The sequence below is a fragment of the Nannospalax galili genome, unplaced genomic scaffold, assembly GCF_000622305.1.
Source record: "Nannospalax galili isolate Female #2095 unplaced genomic scaffold, S.galili_v1.0 scaffold833, whole genome shotgun sequence".
Lineage (NCBI taxonomy): Eukaryota > Metazoa > Chordata > Mammalia > Rodentia > Spalacidae > Nannospalax > Nannospalax galili.
The window spans coordinates 741,205-759,926 of record NW_008333374.1 but is presented as its reverse complement, the minus strand read 5'-3'; the positions used below and the strand labels follow the sequence as shown (position 1 = coordinate 759,926).

The 18,722-nt window shown below is 48.0% G+C and overlaps 1 protein-coding gene across 4 annotated transcripts; it reads right to left on the bottom strand.

Moving 5' to 3' along the window:
- Positions 1-5,332: 5,332 nt before the first annotated feature.
- On the bottom strand, positions 5,333-18,266 carry Proser3 (proline and serine rich 3). 4 transcript variants are annotated; one of them, XM_008828046.2, is made up of 11 exons: positions 18,153-18,266; positions 16,081-16,168; positions 15,623-15,796; positions 13,064-13,191; positions 12,886-12,986; positions 9,700-9,782; positions 9,477-9,619; positions 7,300-7,481; positions 6,141-7,191; positions 5,961-6,042; positions 5,333-5,784 (listed from the first exon to the last, which is right to left on the bottom strand). In XM_008828046.2, the coding sequence occupies exons 2-11, from the start codon at positions 16,137-16,139 to the stop codon at positions 5,643-5,645; spliced, it is 2,145 nt and encodes a 714-aa protein (XP_008826268.1). In that variant the 5' UTR covers positions 16,140-16,168; positions 18,153-18,266; the 3' UTR covers positions 5,333-5,642. The 4 variants fall into 4 exon arrangements, with proteins under 4 accessions (XP_008826268.1, XP_029416951.1, XP_029416952.1 ...); XM_029561091.1 differs by having other exon boundaries at positions 5,643-5,784; positions 9,477-9,550; XM_029561092.1 differs by having other exon boundaries at positions 5,643-5,784; positions 16,014-16,168; positions 18,153-18,230.
- Positions 18,267-18,722: the final 456 nt, after the last annotated feature.

Below are 18,722 nucleotides of genomic sequence, written 5' to 3'. Positions count from 1 at the left end.
ACCCCTGGCCCTGTGCGTCTCGCGCTCTAGTCCCGCCCCTCCAAGTTTGACAGCGCCACGCCCACGGCTGCTCGGCAGTGCTAGTCTGTGCCTCCGGATGCAGAGCTCCGGCTTCTTTATGCTCCTCCGCCGCCTCTTCCGACCCTGAGCCGTCGTTCCCTCCCGTAATCCATCTCCGAGGCTGCTCTTCGGACGTGCTTCACTGGGAGCTTTGCTCGGTCCTCAAGCACCTTCTCTAAAGTCCCCACCCTGGCAGTCCTGATCCCGACCCCGCCCACAGAACCAGGAGAGCGCACCGCCCTTTTTTTTTAAATCCCCTTGCGCAACCAACTTGGATTGCTTGGATTGCGATCCTAGGCTCTGTGAGACTTGGCCTCGCTGCACATTTCCCTTATCTCCCTGCCTACTCTTATTATAGGCTGGCCTTAAGCTTTGATTCCTTTTTTTGCCTGGGAAAAGGTATAGTTCGAAACGGTAGAACATTCAATGCCTCCCAGAAAGCCTGTTAGAATCCTTTCTACAAAAGGTTGAGCAGTACCCAGAAAGCACTGTAGCCACACCCTTTCCGGAGGTTGCTTTCCCAGATCAGGTCCTCCACAGAGCCCTCGCCTCAAAGGCATGCTCCTGGCTCATTCATTCAAAAACTGATCGTTTAATTCTCGAATACATCAGCAATCAGATAAAAATAGACCCTTACGCACATCGAAGCTCAAATCTTAATATTAACTGGGCGCAGTGGCTCAGTATTCCCAGCACTGTAAAGTGGATGCAGGATGCTCATGAGTTTGAGACCAGGGCTACATAGGAAGACAGTCTCAAAATATAGAGGTGGGAAGGTTAGAGGGTTGGGGAGGGGCCTGGGCATAGTGGCGCAGGCTTGTAATCCCAGCATTTGGAAGGCTGAGGCAGGAGGATCACCTGAGGCACTGTGAGGCCAACTTGGCTGCAAGGTGAAACCCTGTCTCAAAAACACCAAGTAAAATAAGAAGCTAACAGGAGAAGAAAATGAACAAAATCAATATAAATACCCAGTGTTCAAGGCTATGGAGAAGTTAATCAGGGGTTGGACATAGGGAATGCTGGGAAGAATCAGTTATATATATTTCTTTTCTGCAGTGCTGGGGGATGGAATCCGGAGCCTCTCATGATTGGCAAGTACCCGCTGTTAAGCTACCTTCTAGCCCCGTTACTTATTTTGCCTTACTGAATTTGCTAGCCTCACTCCTGTTACAGTGATTTCTCACTCGATGTTCCCGCTGACTGGAAGATTCCCCCATGAAACCCTGTGGCAGTTTTAAAGCAGGACTGCCAGTTACTTGACACTCCACTCTGCCTGCCTCCTGTGAGTCTGTGCAGATCTGACAGCTACAACAACATTCGGGAGAAGTGGACTGACACTGCGGGATTGCCAAGGCTATGTGATAAATGTTTCCTTTCTGTTCCCCAGAACTCATAGAACAGAACGACAACACTGAGAAGAGACTATTCTGAGGCAGCTGTGCTTTGAGGAAGTTCAAACCCACAGAGAGACAGCACTTAGATATAACAGTCCTGGTTGAGCCCCGTTTTTGAGTTTTCTCAGCTCTGATGCCAGATTAGAAGTGAAGAAGTTCGAGAGGATTCTGCACAGCTGTCAGGTCACATTTGAATCTTCCCAGATGTCATGGAGCAGAGGTAAACTGTTCCCAACCGTGTCCTGTTCAAATTTCTGACTCACAGAATCTGAAAGAACGACAAAATGATTATTTGATGCCACTACACTTTGGGGGTGGCTTGTTACCCAGCCATAATAATTAGGATGGCCTCTTGCCAAGAAGATATTTCCTACCTGTGTCGACCTCAGTGTCACTTCTTCAGGCAGCCTCCTAGCCCTCCCTCTCAATTAGATTAGGTTATTATAAACATCTTTTACAGTTCCTTATGTTTCAGCAGCTACTTCCTGGTTGGTTTCAATCAAATGTGTGCTTTGTTCAAAAAGGCTGAAAACAAATATTCACCCTGTCTTTGACATGCAGAACCAGCTGCTAGAAACCCATTCCATTCTTCCTCATAAATACAGGTATCAAAACAACCCGGAACATATATTCTCCATCATTTTATTATGGAAAATTTCTAAGATACACCAAGTGGACACCCACATATCTACTAGTTAGATCTGACCATTAACATTTCACTACATTCACTTTATCTCAAATCTAATCACTTTATTCATCCATCAATCTGACTCATCTTTGGATGTATTTCAAAATCAATGAGGACAGGTATGGAGGTGCATGAGTGTAATCCCAGCACTTGGTAAAAGGCAGAAGAATCAGGAGTTTAAGACCAGCCTCAGCTACATAGTACATTGGAGGCTAGCCTAGGCTACATAAGACCCTCTCTCAGAAACAAACAAACTGGGGCTGGAGAGACGGCTTAGCAGCTAAGAGTGCTTGCTGCTAACCCAAGTTAGGTTCTCAGCACCCACACCGGGTGGCTCACAACAGCCAGTAGCTCCAGATCCAGGGGATCTCATGCCCTCATCTGGCTTCCATGGGCCCCTGCATACATGAGACAAATACAGATACACACACAGAGCACAAAAATAAGAATAAAATACTAAAAACAAAACAAAAACAAACAAACAAAAAAACAGCCTGGCGTGGTAGTGCATGCCTGTAGTCCCAGGACTTGGGAGGCAGAGACAGGCAGATCTCTGTGAGTTCAAGGCCACCCTGGTCTACATAGTGAGCTCCAGGCCAGCTGGAGCTACAGGGAAACCCTGTTTCAAAAAGACAAAAACAAAAAAACCCCACTATGTCCATACCACCCTGAATGCCTGAATGTACCTGATTTCATTTTAAAAAACGAGATTTGGTATCTAAATATTTCAGCATGCATCTCTTTAGCTAGAGTTCAGTATAATTTTCTTTTGAGGTAAACTACATACAATGAATACAAATTTCACTGAGTTCAATAAGTGCATCCTCGTGTGACCCACCCTCAGCATAACATAATTGATTTTTGTTTCTTTTTACATAATGGTTTACTACGTAGCCCAGGCTAGCCTCAAAGTAAAGATCCTCCTGCCTCAGCTTCCTGCATGCTGGGATTACAGGTGTGTGACACCAAGCCCAGCAATCAGATTTTATTACAGTCTCTAAAGTTGCTCTAACACAGAGAAGGAAGAAAAGGGAACCAGGCGGACAGTACCTGCCGCATGCTTTCAGTCATAGTCCTTTTGCTGAGGGAGCTCAGATGCAGAGAACAGGAAGACTCTACCTCCAGATGAAACATATCAAAGAGGGCTTGGAGAGATGGCTCAGCCGTTAGGAGCACTGGCTGCTCTTGTAGACCAGGGTTTGAATCCCAGCACCCACATGGTGGCTAACAACCATCCATAACTCTGGTTTCAGGGGATCCAATGCCCTCTTCTGACCTCCTTGAGCATTGCATAAACGTGGTACACTTATATGCATGCAGGCATAACACTCATATACATAAAATAAAACTAAATTTTAAAAAATGTATCCAAGAGTGTACAGACATATTTACCCATTTATTTGAGACAGGGTATCCTAGTTTGTTTCTTCATTGCTGTGACAAAATACTCTGACCACTACCAACTTGGGGAAAGGGTTTATTCAGCTTATATCTCCCAGGTCACAGTTCATGAGGGAGCCTAAGGTAGGAACTCAGGACAGGAACCTGGAAGCAGGAGCTACATCACAGGCCATGGAGGAACGCTGCCTATGGGCTTGCTCCCCTGGCCCCTGCTCAGACTGCTTTCTTATGCAACACAGGCCCATGGCCCAGGGGTGGCACCACCCACAGTGGGCTGGGCCCCCTCCCCCACATCACTCATCAAGAACATGCCCTCAGACATGGCCACAGGCCAGTCCAAAAGAGGTAATTCCCCAATTGAGGCTCCCTCAGCCCAGGTGTGTCAAGTTGACACTAAAGCTATCCAGCACACAGGGACTCACTATATAGCCCTGGCTGGCCTGGAACTCTCTGTGTAGACCAGGTTGGCCTTGAACTCATGGAGTTCCACTTGCCTCTGCCTCTCAAGTGCTGGAATTAAAGGCCCAGACATGTTTATAAAAACAAGTTTTCAACAGTACAGACAGGAGGTAGCCTAGACTGTGGTGAGGGCAGTGGAAGGGGAAGAGATGAATTCTCGATAGATTCTAAAGGTAAAAAAGAATCTGCTGGCTGCCTGGGGTGAAAGGCAGGGGAGTAAGGATGACATAAGGCTTTTGTCTTGAGCAGCAAGAACTCAGCTGTGCAAAAGGGGGTAGGAGCAAGATTAGGGAATTTGAGGAACTGTAAAAATCAAGAAAGCTTGGGGCTGGAGAGATGGCTCAGCAGTTAAGAGCACTGGTTGTTCTTGCAGAAGACCCGGGTTCAAATCCCAACACCCACATGGCAGCTAACAACTGTCTGTAACTCCAGTCCCAGCCTCTTCTGACCTCCGCGGGCATTGCAAGACACAGGTGCATTGACCTACATGCAGGCAATACACGCATACAATAAAAAAATTTAAAAAAAATCAAGGAAGCTCTTAGACCTGTGGGTAGAGATGGTGACCAGAAAGGCTGGGTGGAACTAGCTACTGCCAGGACAGGAGTCCAACAGCCATGTTCCCAGTACCACATGGCAGTGCTTTGTAGTCCCCATCCAAGACATAAAGATCCAGGTATAAATTGGGTTACATATGACACAGGTGCACTTACATATATGCAGGCAATACACTCATACACCTAAAATAGAAATAATAAATAAAATTCTAAAAAATTGAATTACATGAGGCAAGCCCCCATCTTTCCTAGAAACCAACCCTCACCCCCAGATGAAACTAGAAAAGAAATTTCATTTCAGTAGTCAGGAAAGGGGAGAAGGTAGGCCAGGAAGGAACACAGTAACAGAGTGCTTGCCTAGCTTGGATTCACTCCCAGCACCATCAAACAAACACATCAAACAAGAAGGAAAGGGGAAAGGGAGTTTCCTTAAATTAGCACAATCATTGGCTTTCCATATAATTCATTTCTTTTTTAAACAAATGTTTTATTTATTTATTTATTTATTCATTATTTTTGGCCTTTTTGAGACAGGGTCTTCCTTTAGCCCCAGCTGGCCTGGATTCACTGTGGAGGCCAGGCTGACCTCAAATTCCCAGAGATCCACATGCCTCTGCCTCCCAAGTGCTTGGATCAAAGGCGTGTGCCACCACTTATTTATTTTTAGGTTATGTGTATGAGTGTATTGCCTGCATATATGTGAGTGCACCCATGTCCTGCAGTGCCATGGAGGTCAGAAGAGGGCTTCGGAGTCCCCAGGAACTGGGGTTAAGCACAATGGGTGCTGGGAATCAAACCCGGGTCCTCTGTAAGAGCAGTCAGTGCTCTTAACTGCTGAGCCATTTCTCTAGCTCCCACAATTTATTTCTTGAGATAACACAGCATGCTGGAAAAGCAGTTCATTGGGAAAAAATATTTATTTTTGCTGTGTGTAGGAGACCACACCCCATGTGTGGAGGTCAGTGGACAACCCGGGATGTTGGTCCTTGATCTCTTGCCTTGTTTGAGACAAGATCTCTTGAAGTTTATCACTTTACTCACAGAGCCAGCTCCCAAGCCCAGAGAAAACTGAATTTATACAATTCAAAGTCTTCTGGCCTCAAAGGAGGCTCCTTCCCTCCTCAGCCGCCTTCTTGGGGACCTGGGAGGTGACCTGGATGTTGGGGACAAAGATCCTGGGTCTTCAGTGTGATCCAAGAGGAGGGATAACTTTGTGTCCACTTGCCTAGAAAAAATGTCAGAGAGGTAGAAACTGGGGTGTGTGCTCACGATAAGGATCTGAGGCCGTGGATGGGGTTGGGGGAAAAGGGGCTTAGAAGAGACAGACACCAAACAGGTTGTCAGAACATGCAGGGACCCAGTGCGGAGGGATGGTGGATCATGGTAATGGCGGGTGGTCACCTTTTCTGCTGCCGAAGCTTTGCCCTCTGGGCTCTTAGCACCCGCAGCACAGGGTCGTCCTGAAACTCGCTGCCGTCAGAGTCTGTGGAGGGAGGGATGTAAAAGATTGAGCTCTAAAAGGTGGACTCGGGGATTGGGGCCACCACCAAGATACCGGAGGGCCCAGGAATCCCCGCTCACCTTCCGCAGCCTGCAGAAGTTGGGTAGCCTGGGACAGCAAGTCCTCGGAGTGGACCTGGCCTGGTGCTGGTGGGGGCGTGGCCACGGCATCACCAGAACCCGTCTTGGACACAGGCATTTTGAACTCTGGTGAATGGACCTCCATTAATGTGGACGCCCCTTGGGCCTGAGCAGGGTGTGAATGCCCAGCTTCGGCTGAGGGAGTGGCTTTGTTTTTCCGAAGCACCAACCCGCGGGAGGACAGGGCTTTGGTTTTGCAGGACTCCGCCTTGGACCCGCCCTGAGACTGGGAAGCTGGGACTAGGACTTTGGCTGGAGGGGGTGTGGCCTTGAACCTCCAGGAAGCAGCCTCTGCAGGAGGCGGGCTCCCAGGGTGAGGGGGCGTGTCCTCCAGGCTGTCTGGGAACAGCCGGGCTGTCACTACCTGGCCCAGGGCACCCCTGAACTGCGAAGAGAGCCCTTCAAAAGCCTCGGGGTCTGGCCCAGAAGCCTTCCGGCGTGAGGAAGCGCTGGTCTTCCGAGGCTTGAGGCCCAGCTTCTTAGGCTGGGTAGAGCTGGTCTGCTCAGGGGTAGGTGGCCCCTGGGGGGTGTCAGGCAGTACAAGAGTGGAAGCCGGGGAAGCAGAAGTGGAGGCCCAGGGAGCTGGAGCAGAGGTTAGGGGCACTGGGATGGAGACTGGGGGGACAGGGGCGGGGACCCAGGGAGCTGGAGTGGAAGCTAGGGGTGTTGGGGTGGGGACCGGGGGAGCAGGGGTAGAGGCTGGGGCAGCTGGAGTGGAAGCTAGGGGTGCTGGGGTGGGGACCGGGGGAACAAAGGTGGAGGCTAGCAGTGGGGTAGGAATCATCCCGAGTGATAGCCAGGGATTGGCTTGTGGGGCCCAGAAGAACCCGTGGGAACTCGGGGCCCAGACGTGTGGAGAGGACCCTGGAAGAAGAGGAGGCCTCTCCACGTAGAAAGCCTCTGGGGGAGCAGGCTGGGCAACACTGCTCCATGGTGGGACACAGTTAGGCTGGGTTCCCAGGGAACCAAGATTCACTGCAGGGACAGAAGTCTGTAGACAAAGGGAGGGGGGGATGTAAAACAGGGAAGAGTGTGGTGGGTCCCCTGTCACCCTTGGGTGTCTCCTATCACCCTCACACTCTCTCCTCCAACTCTTTACCTGAGTGGTGAGGGCAGGGGTCCGAGGTAAAACCCAGGTTCCATCCCCCTCGCCTCCTCGGGCCTGTTCAAGCTTCCTCCGCTGCCGCCATTGGTATAAAATGTCATCCTCAGGCCTAAGGGGTGCCTGGGAGGAGGCTGGGCCAGAAGCAGGGATGGGGGTCTGGGCTGGCCCTGAGGCTGCTGTGAGGGGAGTAGAGAAGAGAGGGCTGAGGCAAGAGCTAGGGTGATCTGCACCTCAAGGTCAGCCTGAATGCCACCCTTCCACTGTGCCAAAGAGCTATTCAGACAGGATGTCCAACCCAACTACTTTCTGGAGTGGGAAGTGGGGTCGATGCAGAGTCAGAGGAAAGATGCATCTGGGCTTCTCAGTTTTACATGCTTAAGGCTCTTGTCCATCCTCACCTTAGCAAGCACTCCCTCCAGGAAGCCCTCCCTGACTTCCATCTACACCATCTCCTGCATGCCTTTCATGTCTCCCTGTGTTTTACAAGTGTTTGGGTGTGGTGGTGACAATTCTCTGCCCTACATCCACTGTGCCTTGAAGACCTTGAAATCCCCAATCTTGTTCATAGGGCCACTTGCATGGTAGGAGTCAATGCTGGTTCAAGAATCATTGAAGAGATTTACCACACAACCACCTATGAAGTCAGTTAGTAACTTCATCTCCATTTTCCAAATGAGAAAACTGAGACTCAGGAGGGAGAAATGAATAAAAAGTATGGAAAGAGTGAAGAGCAGACAGGGGAGTCCCCATACAGGATCACACTTGCTACCCAGTGCTTGCTTGCCCCATTCATGGGAGCTCTGGAGGAACCTGGATAGAAACTGTCTTATGTACCACTACAGTCCAGGAGGACACAGAGGAAGGGAACAATGCCAACAGCAGTCACAGTAACCCCAGTCCTTATCCCATCTCAAAAACTTCTCACTACGTAGCCTTAGCTGACCTGGAACTTGCTAGGTAGATCAGGCTAGCCTCGAACTCACAGAGATCCACCAGCTCTGCCTCCTGAGTGCTAGGATTAAAGGCATGCGCCACTACTTTGACTTGTGAAGTAGCCCATGCTGGCCTTGAACTCAATATGCAGCTGAGGCTGACCTGGGCTCCTGACCTTTCTGCCTTTACCTTCCAAGTGCTGGGATTACAGGCATGGGTCACCATTCCTGGCTTCATCTCTGCAGTCCTTGACCACTCAACAGTTCTTCCGTTGTAGCTAGGTTGCATGCTGTACACAGTGTAGACATGGGTCTAGGGCAATGCGCCAGACTCAAACACACTGAGATTTAGTCAAACCACTTGAAACTGCCAATATCCAACAATTTTTTTATCTATAAAAATAATTCTGCTAGGTGTGCTCAGACACACCTTTACTCCCAGCATTCAGAGGAAGAGGCAAGCACATCTCTGTGAGAATAAGGCTAGCCTGGTCTACATAGTTGAGTTTGAGGCTAGCTGGGGCTACTGAGAGGCCCTGTCTCAAAAAAACAACAAAGCCAGGCATGGTGGTACATGCCTTTAATCCCAGCACTCGGGAGGCAGAGGCAGGCGAGTTCCAGGACAGCTAGGGCTTCGGGGAGACCTTGTCTCAAAAAGACCAAAAAGAAAAGAAAACAAAAGAAAACAAAACAAAAAACCTAAAACCCAATTTTATGTGGCTCAATGTGATGTATATACAGCAAAAATCATGATAGGTATAGTGGCCCACCCCTGTAATCCTAGTGGTGGAGAGGCTAAGTCAGGAGGATTGCTGTGAGTTCCAGACCAGCCTGAACTACATATCCTGGCTCAAATAAACAAAATTCAAACCAAAAAAGTATGACTATCTCCCCTACATGGGATCAAGACCAATGATGAATAGCCTCGTAGGTCATTTTTTACTGTTAAATCAGCATGGTGCCAAACCTGCACTAACGTTTCTGACATTGGCACTTCCATTCAGAATTGTGGGGAGAATGGAAGGCCTGTCACACTCGTGACCACTACTGTTGACGGAACTGTGCTGTTTTCATGAACTAATTTCATTCTCACAATACCTGTGGGAAAGGAATCCAATTATTATTCCTGTTTCTCCGCTCAGAAAACAAGGCTCGGAGAGGCAAAAGTCACGTAGGTAGTAAGTAGACAAGATGGACTCTGAACCCAGGTACCATCACTCATCACCTCCCAGCACTTACCTGGTTCTCTGGGGCCAGAACCCTTGCTGGAGTCTGAGTTGAAGGTGACAGAGCAAGAAGAGAGGCCATTGGAGCTGATGGGGAAGGAGGGGCTGCTGGCATTATTGGGGCTGAGAGACGAGGAGGAGGAGAGGGAGGCCTTGCTGCAGGAAGAAGGCAGAAGTGAGGATGGCAGTGAACTGGGCCCAGCAGAGAGGGGGACACGGGGGTGAGTGAGCATCACCTGCGTTTGAGCAGCTTGGTCGCTCTGCTTTGAAGGCTCAACATCTCCAAGTCCAGCAAAGATGAGTTCCATGTGTTAAGGCTCTGCATAATGAGAGAGGTCAGAGGCTAGTGCCCACCCCAAAGCTGTGGGGAAAGGCACTCTATACAGAAGGCCTGGTGCACAGCCTATATTCCACCTATATTCAAGGCAGGCAGCTTACAGTCTGCTTCTCCTCCTCAGAGAAGAGAGGCTCACTTTCCCTCTTTGGTATATGAAGTTTCTGTTTTTGAATTCTCAATCCACCTGCCTTTGTCACTCCAGTACTGGAGTTGCAGACATGTACCACATCACCTAGCTCACTTTTCCTCTTTACATTCACACTGTCCCTATAAGTTATTGTTGAAAGATTTAAGGCTGGCAAGATGGTTCAGCAGGGAAAGTGGTTGTGCACAGGCCTGATGACCTGAGTTCAATTCCTGGAACTCACATAGAGGTGAAAGGAGAGAACTGATTCCTGAAAGTTGTCCTCTGACCTACACACACCACACATACACAGACACAGACACACACAGACACACAGACACACAGACACACACACACACACACACACACACTACATTTAAATTTTTTTAGAAAAAGAAACAAAGGTTGACCTATCTTCCTGACCAGATCTGCCCAATCAAAACATTCTATCAAATTGTTTCCTGACTGGCTCAAGGGTGAGTACATAAAAGACAGCAGTTCGGGGTTGGAGAGCTGGCTCAGTGGTTAAGAGTACTAGTTGCTCTTGCAAGACCTGGGTTCAGTTCCCAGCACCCATATGGCAGCTCACGCCCATTCTTACCTCCAGTTCCAGGAGATGACACCCTCTTCTGGCGTCTGCAGGTACCAGGCATGCATGTGGTACACTGGCATACATACAAGCAATACACGTAAAACAAAAATGTGTAACCCCTCTCAAAAAATTTAAGGTTTGAAAAAAAAAAAAGGATTTGGGCTAGGTATGGTGACTCACACCTCTAATCCCAGCACCAGCACTCTGGACCTGGAAGTCCTAAGGAGTTCAAGGCTACAGAGCAGCCTACACGATACTGTTTCAACAAAACAAAACAAAATGGGCTAGAGAGACTATTCAGTGGTTAAGAGCACTTCCTGCTCTTCTAGAGGCTCCAAGTTAGTTTCTCAGCACACTGGGTGGCTCACAACCACCTGTAACTCCAGCTCTCCAATACCCTCTTCTGGCTTCTGATGGCTCTACACACACGTGACATAAACTCACACACATACATATAGATAAAAATAAATCTTTTTTTTTTTTTGTCTTTTGAGACAGGGTCTCCCTGTAGACCCAGCTGGCCTGAAACTCACTATGTAGATCAGGCTGGCCTTGAACTCAGAGAGATCCACCTGCCTCTGCCTCCTGAGTGCTGGGATTAAAGGTGTGCGCCACCATGTCCAGCTAAATAAATATAAATCTTAAATCTTTAAAAAAACAAAGAAAAGCTCCTATTTATTGGTAGTATACTGGCACATGCCTGTGATCACTAGCATTTCAGAGGCAGAGCAGGAGAATTCTGAGTGCCAACCTGGGCTACACCTAGGCTTCACAGTGAGACCTGTCCATGTCCATCCTGGCTTCACTAAGCAAACTCAGAGAGAGAGAGAGAGAGAGAGAGAGAGAGAGAGAGAGAGAGGAGAACATGAGTGAGGAGGAAGGGAAGAAGGAAGGTAGTCGAATTTTCCACTGTAGTATCTGAGTTAGTACCATGGGAGTCTAGAGCCATTTGGCACCATCTTGGCTACTAGAAGGAGAAAGTATGCCGAGATTGAGTGAGCCCAATAAAAGGACAGAGAACCAGGAGTTGGGTTTCTCCCAACACTGTCCAAACATCTGGATCTGACCATGATGTTACAGTCTGAGTCTGCAGTGTGCCCCACAGGCTCCTGATATGAATGCTGAGGCAACAGCTTATGGCCCAGTTCTGAAGGCGGCAGAGCCTAGCTGGCAGACAGTCTCTAGGGGTGGGACTCCAGGTCATGCCCAGCCCTGGCTCAGCCTGTGTTCTCAGCTTCCTGGTCTTCCAGGATGTGAACAGCTCCACCACACACTCCTGCCATGCCGAACTGAAAGCCCTCTGAAACAGAGCAAATAAACCTGTGCTCCCTTGGTTCTGTCAGGTATTTTGGTCATAACAACATGAAAATGACTAATATACATGGGAACCTACTTTTAAAGTTCAAAACTGCATTTAGTTAACAAATCCTTTTTGGTTTGGTTGGTTGGGGTTTTGTTTTTTGTTTGTTTGGTTTTTTAGACAGTGTCTCACTAAGTAGACCAGGCTGACCTCAAACTCACAGAGATCTGCTGTCTCTGCCTCTGGAATGCTGGGATTAAAGTGTGCAGTACCACACTGGCCCCAAATCTTTTTTAAAAATTTTATCTTTTTTTTTTTTTTTAATGAGTATGAATGTTTTGCCTGCATGTAAGTGTACCCATGTCATGCAATGCCCATGGAGGCCAGAAGAGAGAGTCAGATCCCCTGGAACTGGAGCCACAGGTTATTGTTAGCCACCATGTAGGTGCTGGGAATTGTACCCAGATCCTCTACAAGACCAGTCAGTGTTCTCAATTGCTAAGCCATCTCTCCAGCCCCCTATTATTATCTTTTTTTAAAGATTTATTTTTATTTTATGTGTATCAGTGTTTTGACAGAAGGTATATAAGTATACCACATGCCTGCAGTGCCTGAGGAGGCCAGAAGAGGACATAGGATCACCTGGAACTGGAGTTTTAGCTGCCATGTGGGTGCTGGGAACTGAACCCAAGTCTTTCGCAAGAGCAGCCAGTGCTCTTAACCACTGAGCCATCCCTCCAACCCTTACTATCTTTTGAGATAGACTATCATATAGCCCAGGGCAGCTTCAAACTCTTTATGTAGCCAAGGATAACCTTGCTTGATCTTCCTGCCTCCATCTTTTAAGTAGTGGGACTTATAGGCTGTGCTTCTGTGCCTAGTTTTATGTGGTGCTGGGGACCAAATCAGGGTTTCCTACATACTAGCCAAGAACTTTCCCAAATGAACTACATCCCCAGCTCTAACAAATCCTTTATTTGTGATTCCTTATGTTGGCAATTGTCTCTAATTCTACCCCAGGGTGGTGCTGTCAGTTCAGGCACTTGAGGGAGGGAGTATATGAGGTCACCTGAGTTATTTTCTGAAGAGGAGCTACAGCCTGGGATGAACTGGACACTTTGGTGGGAGCTTGGCCTGCCATTGTAAGTCTTCCTTCTGGTTCACTAGCTCCTGTTGAGAAACCTCTGTTGAGTTACAGGGACCAGGAAGAGTGTCTGCTGGGCACTGAGCAGATAGCGCTGAGGTACCTGCTGCAAGGTGAGCGCTCAAGTCTGGAGACTTGGGAGGTAACCACCAAAAGTCAGCTGCGGTTGGGCCTGCAGGCTGGCGCTCTTCTCGTCTTGTGGGCTGAGCTTGGCGGAACCTGTTTATATACCTGTGAGCATCCGGTAATGAGGAGAAGGAATAAAGAGAACATAATAACAGCAATTATCACAATACCCAACCCATGGCAGTAAACACACTGCTTTTGTGTTGAAGCAGAACAGCTGATAGAAGCTATGCTCAGTGGCCCAGATAAAAATATGCTTTCTGCTGGGCCTGGTGGTGCATGCCTGTAGTCCCAGCACTTGGGAGGCAGAGGCAGTCGGATCTCTGTGAGTTCAAGACCAGCCTGGTCTACATAGTGAGTTCCAGGACAGCTGGGGCTACAGGAAGACCCTGTCTCAAAAAAGACCAATATATATACATATATGCTTTCTACACATCTCCAATAGTTCAGTGGTTGAACTTGTCCTTCAGTATCTGTTTTCCTTTCTTATATCATGTAGTTTTTACATTTTCACATTTGTGTGTGTGTGTGTGTGTGTGTGTGTGTGTGTGTGTACATGTGCGCCACAGTGCACAGAGGACAATTTCCCAGAGTCAGTGCTCTCTTTCCATGACATGGGTTCCAGGGATTGAACAGGTTGTCAGGCTTAGTGGCAAGTGCCTTTATGAGCCATTTTATCAAAAAAAAAATTTATTTTTCAGTTTTATTGCTTTTGATTTTTTTTTTTTTGAGATAAGGTCTCATGTATCCCAGGCTGGCCTCCAACTATGTATGTGAGGATGGTTTTGAATTCCTGATGTTCCTACTTCCAGCTCCCAAGTGCTAAGATTACATACAGGTGTGTACTACCGTGCCCATTTCTTTTCCTGTTTTTTTTTTTTTTTTTTTTTTTTTTTTTGTCTTTTTGAGACAGGGTCTCCCTGTATCCACAGTTGGCCTAGAACTCACTATGTAGACCAAGCTGGTCTTGAACTCACAGAGATCCGCCTGCCTCTGCCTCCCAAGTGCTGGGATTAAAGGTATGTGCCACCATGCTTGGCTCTTTTCCTGTTTTTTTTAAACTAACGTTGGGTGTGGTCACATGCCTTTAATCTCAGCACTCCCGGGAGGCAAAGGCAGGCAGATCTCTGTGAGTTCAAGGCCAGCCTGGTCTACATAGTGAGTTCCAGGCCAGCTGGAGCTATAGGGAGACCCTGTCTCAAAAAGACAGAAAGAAATTATTTTCATTTTATGTGTATTGAGTGTTTTGCCTGCATGTATGTAAGTGCATCATGTACATGCAATGTCTGTGGAGGTCAGAAGAGGGCATCAGATTTCCTGGAACTGGAGCTTGGATGGTTGTTAGCTATCACATGTGGCTGCTGGGAACTGATCCTGGGCCTTCTGTAAGTCTGTAAGCCATTTCTCCAGTCTGATGACTAGCTTTTTTTTTTTTTTTTTTTTTTTTTTTTTTTTAGACAGGGTCTTCCTGTAGCCCCAGCTGTCCTGGATTCACTATGGAGACCCGGCTGGCCTTGAACTCACAGAGATCCACCTGCTTCTGCCTCTCGAATGCTGTGATTAAAGGCATGTGCCACCATGCCCGGCAATGACTATATTTTTAAAAATTATCATTTGGTATATGTGGGTACTTGTATGTGTATGGGGGGGCACACATGCTATAGCATGTGTATGGAAGGCAAAGGACAACCTTGTGGCTTCTATTCTCTCCTTCCACCTTTATGTGGGTTCTAGGGATCAAATTCAGGTTGCTAGGTTTGTGTTGCAAGTGTCTTTACCCACTGAGCCATCTTACCAGCCCCTAGTTTTTTTGTTTGTTTTTGTTTTTTAAGTACAGGATCTCATGTAGCCCAGGCAAGTCTTGAATTTACTATGTAGTTGAGGGTGACCTTAAACTTCTGATCCTCCTCCCTCTGTCTTCTGAGTTTGAAGTGGTGCTGGGATCGAACCAAAGGCACTGTGCATGCGAGGTAAGCACTTTAACCCCTGGCAAACAAAGAATGAGAGGATATGATTCTGGAAAACTGATTGAGAGCCATTTTGGCTCATGAAGGGAAGGACAACAGCCTAGGAATGGAACATCAATAAGACAGAGGAATCTATGTCCCCCTACCTCAGATAGGTTGCTTCTGCCTGGACCACTAAATGCAGGAGAAATAAATGTTATCTTCCTTATGCCATAACTAATTAGGACCCTTGGTTACAGCAGCTGAACCATTAACCTATAGACCTGAGTACTCACTTTGTGACAGGGATTGTTATACATCATTAAAATACACACAGTAACTGAGCGCTTAAAACAGCCCTAGGGGATAGGTGCGATGAATATCCCAAATATAAGAAAATTGAGGCCAAAATCATACAGAGAATAAGTGACAGAGGCAGGACTTGAACCCAGGCAGTATACGCCGGAGATCTTAATATACATGGAGTGCCTGATCCTAAGAGTACTGTATACTACCATAGCTCTGCTCTGATGATTATTATGGGATGCCTTCTTCCTCCCTCCTTTCACTTCAGGGATCCTGGTACTTACTTGGCCACCACAGAGTCCCCACTGTCAAGTGGGGTGAGTGGTGGAGAGGTATTCTGTCCCTCCATGGTGCCGGGTGAAGAAGGGGTCCCTGAACTGGATGGCCAGGACTCCTCAGACAGCTCAGGGGAATTGGATGTGGCCTTGGGACCTTGTGGGAGCCTGGGCCTCTGAGACCTGGATGGAGTCAGGGTTTATAATGGGAGAGAAGAAAAGAGGAAAAAGTTTGTTCTGAGGGGTGATTCCTGTAGGAAATGAAGGCATGTGTGAAGACTCGGTCCAGGAATGGAAACATATCCCACACTGTTACCATTAGGGGCTTGGGTTAACAACCTAGAGTGGAGCTGTGGTGGGGGACCCAAGTGTAGACAGCTTGAAAAGGGAAGTCACATGCCTTCCTTCTCTCTTGTGGTCACCTGCTATTAGTCTGAGGCTCAGCACTTCCTATGGAGAATCCTTACTTTGGGGATCCAGGTCTGGTTTCTTGATGGTCAGAAGTGTCATCCATTCTGGGAAACATCTCCAAAGAAGTTGTCTTGGGTAGACAGTCTACAAGAGAAGCAGGGCATGGTGAGAGGAGGGCAAAAGCAAGAATTTCCCATGGATTCCTGGAAAGATAGACTACAATTCCCATGAATCACCATTGCATATTCAAGACAATGATGATAGAGACATGATTCCCACAAGCTCTTAGAAGAGCTAGGAACTGGTAGTTGGTAGGTCTCAACTCTGGATTCAGTCTAGGAGGAGCCTTTTATTTTATTGTTCAATTTTGTTTTTTGAGACAGGGTCTCACTCAGTAGCCCTGGCTGGCCTTGAACTTGTGGTGATCCTCTTGCCTCAGCCTCCTGAGGCAAGTAGCTTTAGGAGAGTCCTATTAACATTACAGATTTGGCGCTCACCTTTAATCCCAACACTCAGGAGGCAGAGGCAGGCAGATCTCTGTGAGTTTGAGGCCAGCCTGGTCTCCATAGTGAATTCAGGCCAGCTGCGGCTACAGGGAGACCCTGTCTAAATAAATAAATAAAACTAAGTCAGCCAGGACTACATAGTGAGACCCTGTCTCAAATAACAACTATTATTATTACTATTATTATTATTATTATAGATTCAAGCCAAACATGTCATGCATGCCTGCAATCCTACCACTCATGAAGCTGAGGCAGGAGGATCAAAAGTTCCAGACCAAGGGGCTGGAAAGATGGCTCAGCAGTTAAGAGCACTGGCTGTTCTTGCAAAAGACCAGGGCTGGAATCCCAGCACCCACATGGCTGCAAACAACTGTCTGTAACTCCAGTTCCAGGGGATCCGATGCCTTCTTTTGTCCTCCTCCGGCATTGCCCGACATGGGTGCACTTGCATACATGCACACAATACACGAATACACATAGGATAAAAATAAAGCAAAAAAAAACCCCCCAAAAACTCCAAAACAAAAAAAAAAGTTCCAAGCCAGGCCCAGCATGGCCTTTAATCTCAGCACTGGGAGGCAGAGGCAGGATTGCTATGAGGTCTAAGCCTGCCTGGGATGCTCTAAAAAAAGGTTCCAACTGGGGCTAAAGAGATAACCCCCCACACCCCACACCCTTCCCACCCACCCCCCTTCTTGGGGCTGGAGAGATGGCTCAGCGGTTAAGAGCACTGACTGCTCTTACAGAGGACCCGGGTTCGATTCCCAGCACCCACATGGCGGCTGCGAACCGTCTTTAACTCCAGTTCCAGGGGAATCCGAAGCCCTCTTCTGACCTCAGTGGCATTGCACGACACGGGTGCACTCACATACATGCAGGCAATACACTCATACGCATAAAATAAAAACAATAAAGAAAATATTTTTTAAAAAGAGACCCCGTCTTTAGAAAAGGAAAAAAAAGTTCCAGAAGTCACAGAAAAAAAGTGGCTCCGTGACTATGCTGTGCAAGTGTTAAGACCTGGTTCAAATTTTCAGAATCCATTTAAAGCCGAGGGTGGTAGCTAGAGTCTGTAATCCTAGTACTCCTACTGAGAGAAGGGAGATGGAGACAGGAGAATCCACGTTCCAGTACCAGCTGGCCTGGAGTATGCAGGGGTGAACAGCAATAGATGTAGATGTCTCCAAAACAAACAAACAAAACGCCACCACTAAGACTATATTATTTCCCGTTAAGTCCTTAGGGGGTCCTAAGGGCAAGGTGTAAGTGGACTACAAGCCCCATGATTCACTGGGCTCCGTCAAAAAGGAAAAAAAAGTTCAGACAACATCCATGGGTGTCTAGAGGTAATTTCGAAACTATAAACTCAATTTCCAAGTTTTCCTTGGACACCTTTAGGAGGAAGAATCCCTTAGGACCATCAAGGGAGAACAAAAGATATTATATGCGACACCCTGGGTGGTGAAGTCAACGGCTGGCGCGCCAAAACCTGTGCAGCATCTTGGGAGTTGTAGTTTCAGTGCGCTTGGGCCTGAGACCCCAGACCCTAATAAACTTGTGTTGCCCTCACGGTTGGACCTCCCCGGGCCTCCTGTGCTCTCTGAAAAAGGGACCAGCCTCACCGTAGTCCTTCCGTCAGCTACCTCAATCCTCTCGCCTGCTCCGCCCCTTCGCGGGACAGCTCTGTGCGAATCTTGGTCGCCTAGCTATGCTCCGTCAAGCCCCGCCCCTTTCTGGGGGCGCAACTCGCGCAGGAGAGCGGCCTCCAAGGTGACCAATGATAGCTAGGAACAGAAAAGTAGCTGTAAAGTGGCCAACGGGAAATGGTCTCGTGATTGGCTGTAGCGCTGGCCAGCCTGAGAACGCGTGTTTGATTGGACAATCTTAGTGTGGGCGGTGATTGACAGAATTCTAGACCATTGGGAAGGACCAGAAGCTGAGTTTGTGCTTGGAAGTGAGCAAATAATCCTGGCTATTCCAGTAGTCCTGACTTCCAACTGCCGTTCTCTAGGGTTGCAGAAGTTAAGACCCGGCTCCAGCTAACTACTGTTCTACATGTTGCAGGGCAACCGGAGAAATCTGTCTTCTCTCTAACTGCCTCTATCTATCAGTTGGGTCGGCCAACCGGTCCTGATGGTCACCCAACCACTTCCCTCTTGCTGCAGAGCAGCTGGTTGCACTCCTTGCCAGGC

What these genes read in the sequence shown, in the direction of transcription:
- Proser3 (XM_008828046.2), bottom strand. Translation starts at nt 16,139, where the DNA reads ATGTTTCCCAGAATGGATGACACTTCTGACCATCAAGAAACCAGACCT. An exon ending in ACCAGACCTGGATCCCCAAA is followed by an intron (nt 15,797 to 16,080) that starts GTAAGGATTCTC and finishes GACTCCATCCAG; the next exon opens with GTCTCAGAGGCCCAGGCTCC. An exon ending in AAGCTTCGGCAGCAGAAAAG is followed by an intron (nt 5,785 to 5,960) that starts GTGACCACCCGC and finishes CATTTTTTCTAG; the next exon opens with GCAAGTGGACACAAAGTTAT.